The sequence below is a fragment of the Choristoneura fumiferana genome, chromosome 26 (assembly GCF_025370935.1).
Source record: "Choristoneura fumiferana chromosome 26, NRCan_CFum_1, whole genome shotgun sequence".
Taxonomy (NCBI): domain Eukaryota; kingdom Metazoa; phylum Arthropoda; class Insecta; order Lepidoptera; family Tortricidae; genus Choristoneura; species Choristoneura fumiferana.
Window position 1 is genome coordinate 4,338,337 of NC_133497.1, and position 12,396 is coordinate 4,350,732.

The 12,396-nt window shown below is 38.1% G+C and overlaps 1 protein-coding gene across 2 annotated transcripts; it reads right to left on the minus strand.

Moving 5' to 3' along the window:
• Positions 1-2,501: 2,501 nt before the first annotated feature.
• Positions 2,502-10,319, minus strand: LOC141443163 (uncharacterized). 2 transcript variants are annotated; one of them, XM_074108373.1, is made up of 7 exons: positions 10,057-10,319; positions 8,667-8,808; positions 7,836-7,928; positions 6,529-6,678; positions 5,299-6,113; positions 3,401-3,528; positions 2,502-2,831 (listed from the first exon to the last, which is right to left on the minus strand). In XM_074108373.1, the coding sequence occupies exons 1-7, from the start codon at positions 10,225-10,227 to the stop codon at positions 2,687-2,689; spliced, it is 1,644 nt and encodes a 547-aa protein (XP_073964474.1). In that variant the 5' UTR covers positions 10,228-10,319; the 3' UTR covers positions 2,502-2,686. The 2 variants fall into 2 exon arrangements, with proteins under 2 accessions (XP_073964474.1, XP_073964475.1); XM_074108374.1 differs by lacking the exon at positions 6,529-6,678.
• Positions 10,320-12,396: the final 2,077 nt, after the last annotated feature.

Here is a 12,396-nt window from a genome sequence, read left to right on the forward strand (position 1 = left end):
TATATTTAATATGAGTGAGTCTCACGGTAGTTTCATGTTCAAAATAATTTATTACGTATAATGTAAAAATAAAGCTGATTATATTAATTTCACCGTGTGTTAGTCACGAAGCCTTATAGCAGGGGAGTCCATGATGCTAAAGCGCTCGGTTGGTTTATTATAAAACCTAAATAAAGAAATTTATTATTATTTATTATTATTATTATTATTATTACTAGAATTTACCCGCGGCTTCGCACGAGTTAACTATTCGATTTGGTAGTTACAAGTGAAATTCCGGGATCTTACAAAATTCCCCTGGGAATTGCCAAAATGTATATCGTGGTCTTCATTGAGGTTGTGTTAACCCTTAATAAGGCCCCATTTACTGGAGCATACTACCACAGAATCAAAAGCAGCTATCGATTACATACCTGACAAAGGATAGTCGTATTTTCATAAATTACAATGGAAATTGTGACGTATTATGAAATGAATAAGGTTCAGTTTCCAACTCAATGCAAGTGGTCGCTAAATCGCCTCTACCTTATTAAGGGTTAAGAATAACTGTCCAAAATTTCAAGAAGTCCAGCGTGGTTGAAATTTCAAGATTTTATCCCTGTCCCTTGGGAATAGCGGGATAAAAAGTAGCCTATATGTTATTCCAGACGTCCAGCTGCCTACATACCAAATTTCATGACTCCAAGCCCAGTGGTTGAAATTTCAAGATTTTATCCCTGTCCCGTGGACCGACCTTCATACCAAATTTCAACCAAATGCGTCCAGCTGTTTTAGCATGAAGAAGTAACAAACATACACAGTCACACACACAAACTTTCGCATTTATAATATAAAGTAGGAAGTAGGGTGTCATCTCATACTGTGAGTAGGTACGTTCTACGGTGGGTCAGTAATCAAATGGTTCGATTGTACAACACAGCTGTAATTATCGAATTTAAAAAGAAACAATAAGTAGATTTATTTAATACATTTATTAACATTTCGCTTATTGTACTATACAATCTATTACCAATTAGGTCAATTTTGATTACAATCAAAAATAATAAAACAAAATAAATACTAAAATTTATTGGATCAGTCAAAGCAAATTGTAAAAATAAATAGTATTGTAAACAGGACCTATAGAACCAATAATGTGAGAAATATACATGGCATACGAGCTAAAGGTCTGAGGCGCACTTATGGCTGGAAAATCATATAACGTGACCCAGGGCTGTTGTAGTTGGGGGGATATTGTATCTGAGCCGTCTGATGGCGTTCTTACGACGCCATGTTCGCCATGTTCATGTGTGTTGTGTTTGGCGAACACAACGTAAAATGGCCGAGAAGAACATGGCGCCGTAAGGACGCCATCAGACGGCTCAGATACAATATGCCCCCAGCTACAATAGCCCCAGGTCACCGGGTTATTTTTCTAACTATACAAAGGGTTGTCTATTTTTTCACAGTGTATAGTACTGTACCTAAATCGAAAATCATTTCGAGATTAATGCTTTTTAAATTTAAATAGTTTCCTGTAGTTATTTAATTTTAATGTAATTTAAATAATTCATTACATAATAAATAAACAAAGACCTTCATTTGACTTAAAACTATGACGTAGACGGTCCAAGTTGTACTTTATTCTGTGGAGATTAGAATTCTAAACAACTTACGCGTGCATTAGGTATAATTTGGACCTGCAATCTGACATACGACACTGACAGTGGCAGTAAGTGTCATTCTTGACAGTACCACTTCACCACAGATAAAATATAAAATAATGCTGGTGTATGGACAGATCAAATGTATGAAATAGGCATTAATGTGGCAGTACTAGATTAAACTACGACGCTATCCATCAAATAATATAAATTTCTTAAAAAAAAAGTTTCAAAGAAAAAACTAGAATTTGATGATTGATTCTTCGCTAGAGATCGTCAGAACTAAAGTACAATATAAAACAAAAAAGCCACTACATTTTACCACGAGGGATCGTCATCGAATTTCTAAATGTTAAAATAAAACAATAATTCAAAAGTAAAAATGCCAATTCAAGGTGATTTTTATATGACAATATAGTACGGTCACGGTTAATTCATGAGTGAGCCACCGTGGAACCTTTTTAAAGAAAAAGTCATTACTATTTTCCTTGTTATTAATGCGATGCCTCTCTATGACGTTTACTGTGAAATGGTTCCAATGGTGACTCATGAATTAAAGTCCTAACCGTACCTAATGTTTTCCTACTGGAATTGTTACGCGACAGTGCTAGGCCTAGAGGCCTAAGACGGGAGTCCTATGGGTAGTCGTAAACCCGTGGTGAGACCTGGCATGGGTCCTTAGGTAAACTACCGCTCTGCGTCGCTGATGTATGAGTGTCCGAGCCTAAGGCCAGGGTCCTACGCGTAGTTAGCCGTGAACCCGTGGTGGGTCCTGGCGTGGGTCTTTAAACTACGCTCTGCGTCGCTATGTATGAGTGCACGAGCTAAGGCGAGGGCCCTACGCGTAGTTAGCGTGAAACCGTGGTGGGTCCTGGCGTGGGTCTTTAAACTACCGCTCTGCGTCGCTGATGTAAGAGTGTCCGAGCCTAAGGCGAGGGCCCTACGCGTAGTTAGCCGTGAACCCGTGGTGGGTCCTAGCGTGGGTCTTTAAACTACCGCTCTGCGTCGCTGATGTAAGAGTGTCCGAGCCTAAGGCGAGGGTCCTACGCGTAGTTAGCCGTGAACCCGTGGTGGGTCCTGGCGTGGGTCTTCAGACTCCCGCTCTGCGTGAACCCCGCGTTGCATACTTCGCACTTGTAGCGACGCTCGCTACTGTGGGAGCGGACGTGCTCTTGCAGCGATTGCAGTCTGTAGAGTTAAAACATGTTAGGACTTTGGTGCATACAGGGTGATCAATCCAAATGGATCAGTATGGAGAAGTTAGTAACTATAAGAGATAGCGAAATATGTTCTTAGGAACCATGGCGTCGATTTTAGATTTAATAAAAATGGCATTATTTTTCAACCCCCCACGCAAAAAGAGGAGTGTTATAAGTTTAACTGCTATGTGTGTCTGTCTGTGGCACCTTAGCTCTTAAACGAGTGGACCGATCTGAATGCAGTTTGTTTTTATTTGAAAGCAGGTTTTCTAGCGATGGTTCTTAGATATGTTTTATCAAAATAGGTTCAGCCGTTTTTCAGGGGTTTTTCAACTTTTCGATGGTTAGGTTAGTTTTTCTCCTTATCGACCCATTTGGATTGATCACCCTGTGTAATGAGATTTTTAGTGACTAGATGGCGCTAGTAAAGTCTAATGCATCTCGAAAATGGCGTCACTTAACAGCGCGACCGTTTAGACGTTGTTTTTATTACTGGTCACTTTTACACTTGAAGTCATCTGCACTTACTACTTAACAAAGTGACCTGGTCACACTGACCTGGGATAGCACTTGTCACAGAACTCGCAACGGTAGTTTCTTTCCCCGGTATGAGTAGCCATGTGCTCCTTGAGCCGTGACGGCAGATAGAACCTTTGCTCACACAAGTCGCACTGGTGCCGGTACACCTGTAAAAAAAAGATTTATTCACTAACACAGAAGACATTCAATAAATCATTCATTTATCTATTGATTGATTTAAATGTTTCCAAATTACATCACGGCCTATATCTTACTGCTGGGCACAGGCCTCCTCTCAGAATGAGAGGGCCGCTTCGATCTCTCGCGGGCGCAGTGCGAATTGTGAACTTCACACACACACACCCAGGACTTTAAACTCCAACCATACACCCTCAGTAATTGATCGATCGTTCACCATCATAATATTTTTAGTGTAGCTGGTTGCCATTGTAACGTCTCCTGGGTCACTTATTAAAAGTATGATTTCATGGGGTACAAATCCACTAAAAGTTAGTTGTGACAGTTTTAAGGCAATTCCTTCCAAGCATGCTAATATTATACGTTGCTAACAATTTTCTATGCAAATGTATCCACGCGATGTTCCTGCGTAACGGCACAGCTAAACAACACTAAAAAGTTGATTGACCTTTTTAAGTAAAGCCCTCACACTTTTAGTTGCAGAATGGCCATACACTTATAGTTCGGTTATTATAGGAAGAGCTGACAGTTATAAAAAAACCACTTCACTTCAAACTTGAAAAATAATATACCAAACCTTTTTTTAATTTTAATATCAGTACTATTTTGTATGTGTATAGTTTATATTGTTTTATAGGCAATCTACGTCAGCTGTCAGAGCTCTTTTCTGATAGTGAACCGTACTATCCTATACTATATTTTATAATTTAAATTTTAAGTGATAAGTAAGAAAACACAAGCTGAGATATGAGTGCATAGGGAATTCGTGTCGGTTACCGTTGACATCAGTGGTTGTAGCGGGTTAGCACGCGGTAGATTACGAGGACCTGGGTTCGATTCCCAGTGATGGTCTTATTTTTGTTTTTTCTGTGCATCTATATTTCAGTTTGTATTTGCAATTTCGGTTTACGGGTCACCGTAAAAGTAAAAATTTGGTGTCGGACAAACTAATCGGCATATCTGGCGACCAAAGAGCAGGCTTTTTCTTCGCCCAAAGACAGCCTCGCAGTGCAACGAGGCAACGCCGCTAGCGTCTTAGGCACAATGCCCCGCGCTGCGCTGCCTTTGGATGAGGAAGCCCGTTTTAGTTAATTTTATGTTTTTTTTATTTTTATTTTTATGTAAAAATACAGATAAAAAATATCGATTACAAATTTTCCTTTGACTTTGAATATTATAAATGCGATAGTGTGTATGTTTGTCCGTCTTTCATGCCGTAACAGAGCGACGGATCGAAGTGATTTTTGACATAGAGATAGTTTATGGACCCGAGTGACATAGGCTACTTTTTATCCCGAAAATTTTCAGTTACCGAGGGAACAGCGCGCGATAACCGAATTTCACGAGGGCGAAGACGCGGTCAAAAGCTAGTAGTAAATTAAATAACTAAATACTTGTTATTTCTAACATTTGAAAAGAAATCACGTTTATCTCAGTAATTCTGGTATAATCTAGTAGCATTAACTTACTGAATCTGACAGGGTCGGTCCTGCTCATATCTTCCGAATCACCTATATTATACCGGTTTATGATTCAAGCACTGCTTCCACATATCAGTTGAAATACCGATATTACTGGTACCGGTTTGAAGCCTTGCACACACCATTGAATTGCTTCACAAGTTTGTGTAGGTTTCCCCACGATATTTACCTTTATCATTACGGAAATCTACCGTACCCCGCGTGCGGGCTCTATGGACCAATGAAACTGAGCCTTTAGGTTGTTAGAAGATTACATACCTTCAAGTGATTCCTTCTGTTATGCTCCATCAAAGTTTTCCTCCTATTGTACACTTTATCGCACAATTTACATGGAAAAGTCCTTTTATCACCATGCACTTCTATCAAATGACGATTCCTCAACGCATACGACAAGAAACAGGCTTCACACTTATAACAGTTCACCGTTGGTTTCTTCTCATGCACCGTAGCAACATGCAAGTATCTGGAATACTTAGATTTCAAATTTTTACCACATATATCGCATGGAAAATTGGCTTCGACCTTGCTATGAGACTTTATATGAGTACGTAGGGAATTTTGTTCTAAAAAGCAAGCACCACACTGATCACATATAAAAGTACCGAAGTGTTCTATCATATGTTTCTTTAAACTATCGAAGTAAGGAAAACTCTTGTCACACTCCGTACACTTTATGCTGTCCAAAGTCAATTTGAACTTTAAGAATTCATTCTCAACCGGATATATAACTTTCTCATGAACGCTTGCAACATGTCGTTTGAAATCGTTTAGGTTTTCAATCTTCTCGCTGCATAATCGACAGTCGATTCTAGTTATATCTATTTTGGGTATCTTTTTATTCTCAGTCATGCTTTCGAACATTTCTTTCGGTTCGTGGGTGAGTGTGTGCTCTCTTAATTCGTTGGGATTTGTGAATTGGTCTTTGCAGTAATAGCAGTAGTAGTTGCTGATTCGGTTGTGGAACGGGCAGACGTAAGAGTTGAGGACGATTGTGAGTGTGTTCGTGTACACCATTTGGTCGTGGTCCAACGTGTCTTTTTTGATTTTCGGCTTCTTCTTAGGCGGCGGTGATACTGTAAGAAACAAACTATTTTTTAAAATAGGTTAATCAACTTTTTAGTGTATCAGATTGCCACGGAAACGTCCCCTGGGTCACTTCTTAAATGTATGAGAGCCCTGATTCGACCCGTGCACGATCCTCTGCGTGAGAGGCCATAGTTCAATTCAACTTTTTAGTGTAATTGTACTATTATCTATTCTGTTATGTAGCTTGTTGCCATAGTAACATCTCCTGAGTTACTTATTAAAAGTATAATTGTATAGGGTACAAATCCACTAAAAGTTAGTTGTGAGTTTTAAGGCAATTTCTTCATGGCCCATCATTTAAGCATGCTAATAGTATACATTGCAAACATTTTTCTAACAAAGTGTATCACTAATGTCTCCTGGGTTACGGGATAGAATAACATACATAAAGTGGCCCTTTACCAGCGTTGTCGAGCATCTGTTCAAGTTTGTCCTGTAGCGCCAACGCTTTGTCGAACAGCTCTCGCTTCGTCTCTTTCTGGCGCACCTTCCGTCGCGGTCGCTCGCTCGTCTGCTCTTGCTTGGGTTTAACCTCCACCTTGCACGCTGGCTCTGTAATAAATACAATACTTACTTGTGGTGTTTGATCCCGCTAATATTATAAATGCGAAAGTTTTTCTGTTTGTTTGTTACCTCTTCACGTCTAAGCCGCTGAACCGATTAAGATGAAACTCGGTATACAGATAATTTGAGTTCCGGGGAAGGATATAAGATAGTTATTATCCAAGAAAATTGCAGTTCCCGCGGGATAGCGATAAACATTCTACACGGACGGAGTAGCGGGCAACAGCTAGTAAAGAATAATTGTATTGTATTTAATACTAGTGTTTACCAGCGGTTTCGCACGTGTGTATTACTAGAACAACAGTTGAATTGAAATTCCAGGATTTTACTAAGTTGCCATATAGTAATGGGAGAGAAAATTACAAGGTAGGCAATAGGATTTGTGTATTGTATAAAATAAATAGAAAATTAATGAGAACCACATAGTTATAGCCGTTCTATGGTGATGTGCGAACACGCATTTCTTTAATTTATTTTTATTTATGTCAATCAACTTTTAAGTGCATGATATAGTCCCGTAACTCAGGAGACATGAGTGATACACATACACATTCTTAGATTTTTTTTGCGATGTATGCTGCATGCTGAGAAGATTAAATTGCAACTTTTATATTCACATGCTGGTGATGCCGGCGAGAGTGCTGAACATTCTACTCATTTTTATGTGTACCAACCGAACATCTCTGTAACCGCTGTTCAAGTGAATAAATATTATTTCTATTTCTATTTCTATCAGTCATGAAGGAATTGCCTTAAAACTGTTAGAAATCCTAACTTTTAGTGGATTTGTACCCCATAAAATCATACTTTTTATAAGTAACTCAGGAGACATTACCATGGCAAATAGCTACACTAAAAATTTAATTGACCAACCATAGAATTTTAAAAACCGGCCAAGTGCGAGTCGGACTCACGTCTGCTGTATGGGAGCCCCCCTTAAATGTTTATTTTATCTGTTTTTAGTATTTGTTGCTATAGCGGCCACATTTATACATAATCTGTAAAAATTTCAACTGTCTAGTTATCATGGTTCATGACATACCTACAGCGCAGCCTGGTGACAGATGGACGGACTGACATCGAAGTCTTAGTAACACGGTTTCCGTATTTACCGTTTGGGTACGGAGCCCTGAAAATGTGTTTACCATAATCCATGTCGTCTCGGTCACCCATCGAAGCATCAGAGTCCTCACAAATCGGCTCCACTTTCACTTTTGTGTCCATTTCCAAAGGTGCATCTGTAATAAATATATAATCCAGTTAAACATAACGGGGGAGGACTATTTTGAACATGAAACTACCGTGAGACTCGCTCATATAAAAATATGATATAGTATGTACTGGATAACTCACGTCTTAAATCGACTTAAGCCACAGAATATATAATAGTACTAACGTACAGAATGGCCACGCTACGCCCCGCACCGGTTCGAGTTACCGTAACAGAACCACCGTAAGGAAACTCGCTTTCACGCAAAAAAACCGCATCTAAATCGGTCCATCCGTTTCAGATACGATGCCATAGACGGACAGATATCGGCGTCGAACTTATAACTTGTATAGGGTCGTGTCCAACAATGAAACACATAAAATTCAAAATCTCATTAATCTTTTGTTTTGACAGATAGAAGTCTGAATTTTGTCTCCCACACACATTTTACAAGTGTCTGTAGCGCAAATTCGAGTTTCAGTTCTAAGTATGGGGAATCCCCAAAATTATTTGTTTTTTTTTTCTATTTTTGTGTGAAAATCTTAATGCGGTTCACAGAATACATCTACTTACTAAGTTTTAACAGTATAGTTCTCATAGTTTCGGAAAAAAGTGGCTGTGACATACGGACGGACAGACAGACAGACAGACATGACGAATCCATAAGGGTTCCGTTTTTTGCCATTTGGCATTTTGCAGGGGTCGATCAAGGTCAGTTATATGTAAAAAATAAACCAAAATTCTGCTTACTTCAATGAGCCCTTACCGTCCTTATTCTCCAGCTTGGCTTGCAGGAACACCTCCTCGCACTGTAGCACCTGCTGCCTGAAGGCCACGGCTTCCCGGAGACGGACCACGCATGTCGCACAGATGCAGCTGTCTTTGGAGTCCCCGTCCAGGTGTGAAAGCTGTAGCAGGGAAAATATGAGATTGGTAGCTGTGTAGAGAATCAAAGGTCTAGATAAAAATACCATCTTTACCATAAGGCACATGTGGCTCGTGCCCGGGTCCCTCAGCTCAGTGGCCCCCAAAAGGCCGATATATTTAGCTAGCCGAGTTTTAAGGAATACAATACAATACAATGACTCTTTATTGTGCACCAGAAATAGTAAGCGAAAATATGTCTGGCTTTAAAAAAACTATGATTATCTATTATTATTATTATTTATTAGCCCTCTTGTTCTGAGAGGAGGCCTGTGCCCAGCAGTGGGACGTATATAGGCTGGGATGATGATGATGATGATTATATGATTTTTTTTTTTTTTTGGAGGCTTTGAACACTCCAGGTGATCATGTCAGCCTCATGGGTGCTCGCTCACGTTTCCTACGCAAGGGACATATAAAAAAATTGGTAAATGCAAATGGCTTTGCCAGATGTTTGCTCTGAGAGCCAACAATTGACCTGGCCATTGTGCATGGGGCCCAAACCCCCAAGTACCCTTCTCCTTAAGTCTGAGTTCCGAGCACATTCCAACAACAAATGGGAATTAGATAAGTAGTTTGAAGATAATTACACAAGTGAACAATGATATGCACGCATCAGCTATAAGCTGCCTGTGCATTATGATATGTCCGGCTTTTAGGGTTAAACGTCTGGCCAAATTAAGCACCAAGTCTGGCTTTTGTTTTGGACCTGGCAATGGCAACCCTAGCTCCATGGCTCCTGCATGACCTGAGACAGCCCTGCTAGTTAGTATTAAAACAATTATTATTTGTTTACATGAGCGTGTATACCGCACAGTCACAAGCATTAATTTGGGGCCCACTTAAGATTCAATATCCTTCATTTTTTTGTATGACAATTCAAAGGTTTTTTTCACGAAATGGGTCCCAAATTAACTCTCGTGACCGTACCTTCGATAGAACAAGGACATACCTAGTTTCACTTTTTGTAAATTAACTCATTTTTCGATTTTTAGACAACCATGCTCTTGTACTACCGAAGGTATTAACTAATTTTCGGTTTTGCCCTAATTGAATGAAAATATTTGTTATTTAATACAATATTGTAGTTATTATGTCTATCTTTACGAAACATAAGTTTGCATAAATTTGTACCATAACCATTGTAAATTTATTTATACTCTTGCAGTTATATACTACTAGCTCTGATTAACTACCCATAATTATAGATAATCATTAAATTGTACACTTACGAGTAAACCAAAACAGTCCATCAACATATCGGAGTACACTTCCTTCTTGCCGGACCAGTCGTATTCGCTGCCTAAAAGTCTGCATTTCTTAATGGAACGGCAGCAACGGCATAGCGCAGGGTCAACTATGGGTCCTTTGCTTTTCGCTAGCGACGCTGTAGTCGTAGCCATCGCGATAAACACTTATAAAACATAAATTTAAAATATTCTGTAATGTAATCGTATGCTTCACAAATGGTATTTTGAGTGACTGACACTGACAGGACTGGGCTGGTAAGTTCGAGCACCCGGCCGGAGGAATTAAAATACGAAAAATGTCTAAGCACTTTCTTAGTACTAAATTAAATTTTAAAACTGTAAATTTGATATTTTTACCTATTTGACTACCAAAATCTATTATGATATTTATTCAATTAATAAAATTTTGGCATTTTGTTTGCTTGAACTTATTGACATGCGTTTTGTTTCTGCATTGATACTGACGTGAAAAGAGGTTGTTCAATTAAATATATCGATTACAATTGAGTACAATCGAAAATTAACAAGTCCAAATTTTCAAATTAAACAGCCTCACCAAAATCTCAACCTATTTGTCCTAGCCTTGCCTACGGCATCCCAAAATTTAATAGTTACTTTACTTGACCTGAATGAAATCGTTATTTTAGAATTATAAGTAATTTTGACATTGAGACTTTATACACCTCCAATTTTTTTTACGGTAGAACCATTTATACGTGCATTGAACGTACCTAGATATAGTTTATTTAGGTAAATTTTGTCATGATAGGCTCTAAGAGATCCCATCCATCCCTGTAAATTCTAGATAGGTTCTATTTAAGTTATTTAACCCATATAAATTTATTTTTTATATGTACAATTGTAATTTACTTTTTTTTGCTAACTTTAGTTAAAAAATTATAATTGGGTCAATCAACTTTTTAGTGTTGCTGGCATGCATGATGGCAGGCATGTTGCCATGGTAACGTCTCCTGGGTCACTTCAAGTATGATTTTATGGGGTACAAATCCACTAGGACTAAGTTAGGAGTTGTGACAGTTTTAAAAGACAATTCCTTCATGGTTCATCTCATAAGCATGCTAAACATTTTTTTAAGCAAGTGTATCAGCAACACTAAAAAGTTGATTGGCTCAATTACATGGTTTAGGAAAAAAGGACTTAAGTACTGCAAAGTTTCTTGCGGTGATTTCCTCGCGATGATGACTTTCAGAAAGCGCTGTTATTATTATAAAATGACATGTTCAAAACCTTTGCGGCTTACTTACATTTTGATTTTTGAGAATATATATACTCCGTTTAATTTAAGATTTGAATTAACGGTCAAATTGTAACACCCGTTTCTCGGAACACAAATGTACTAAAAATAGCGACATGTACATTTATTAGCGGTATTTATTATGTTTTTATTTGTAGAAGTTAACACAATTTTAAATAGTTTCGTTGTTTCATTTAAAAACGTGTGCAAATTTTACCGTTAAGTTTCAAATGCTAAAATAAATGGAGTATAATTAAGATCTAAACCATGTGTGGCACTTGTTTCATTTGCGTATATCTTGTCTTGTTTTTTCAAATATGGCTCTGTCCGTTGGAGGACAATTTTTCCAGTGTCTAATAGGTTTTGCAGTTGTACGGTAAAAAAAAACTAGAATACGAAATATGAGAGGTAATGGTAGATGAACGATGACAGCGCGAACATGACGCTTGTATCTTTTGACTCGCAATCGCGTTGCCGACTCTTTAAAAACTTGTGTAGTATTCAACCCTCTCTCGAGAATCCATTATTTCTTAACTTTTTTAAAAGCATTTTTAATAAAACCACCAAAGACGCAAAGAAAACTAATTTTATTACAAAATTTTATAATTCACGCTTATCCAGTAAATAAAACTAATTTGTGTACAATACTTAATTCTATCTAAATTTTCTATCATAAATTAAAATCTACATTGATGAAATCATTGTGATGTTGTGTTTAAATAAAAATAAAATAATTAGGTAAAAATAAAAATAAAAAATTGTGTGAATTCATTGACTTGTAAAATATCACTTTTGTACGAACAATCCGACAACAGAGGGCCTACTCCGAAATTCGAAAATCGAAGTTCGTATCGTACCGTCCCTCTCACTCTCGTATTAAATAGAATAAGTGTCAGGGGGACTGAACGATACGAACTACGATTTTCGAATTTCGTAGTAGCCCCGCTGTTCTACGATTTATTTGTCAAGTTTACACCTATCCTATAGGGACAATATACAGGGTGCCCCTAACAACGGGGCTTTAAATCCAAGGTTCGATTCTTCTCAGATAACTGAGCTTTACTTAC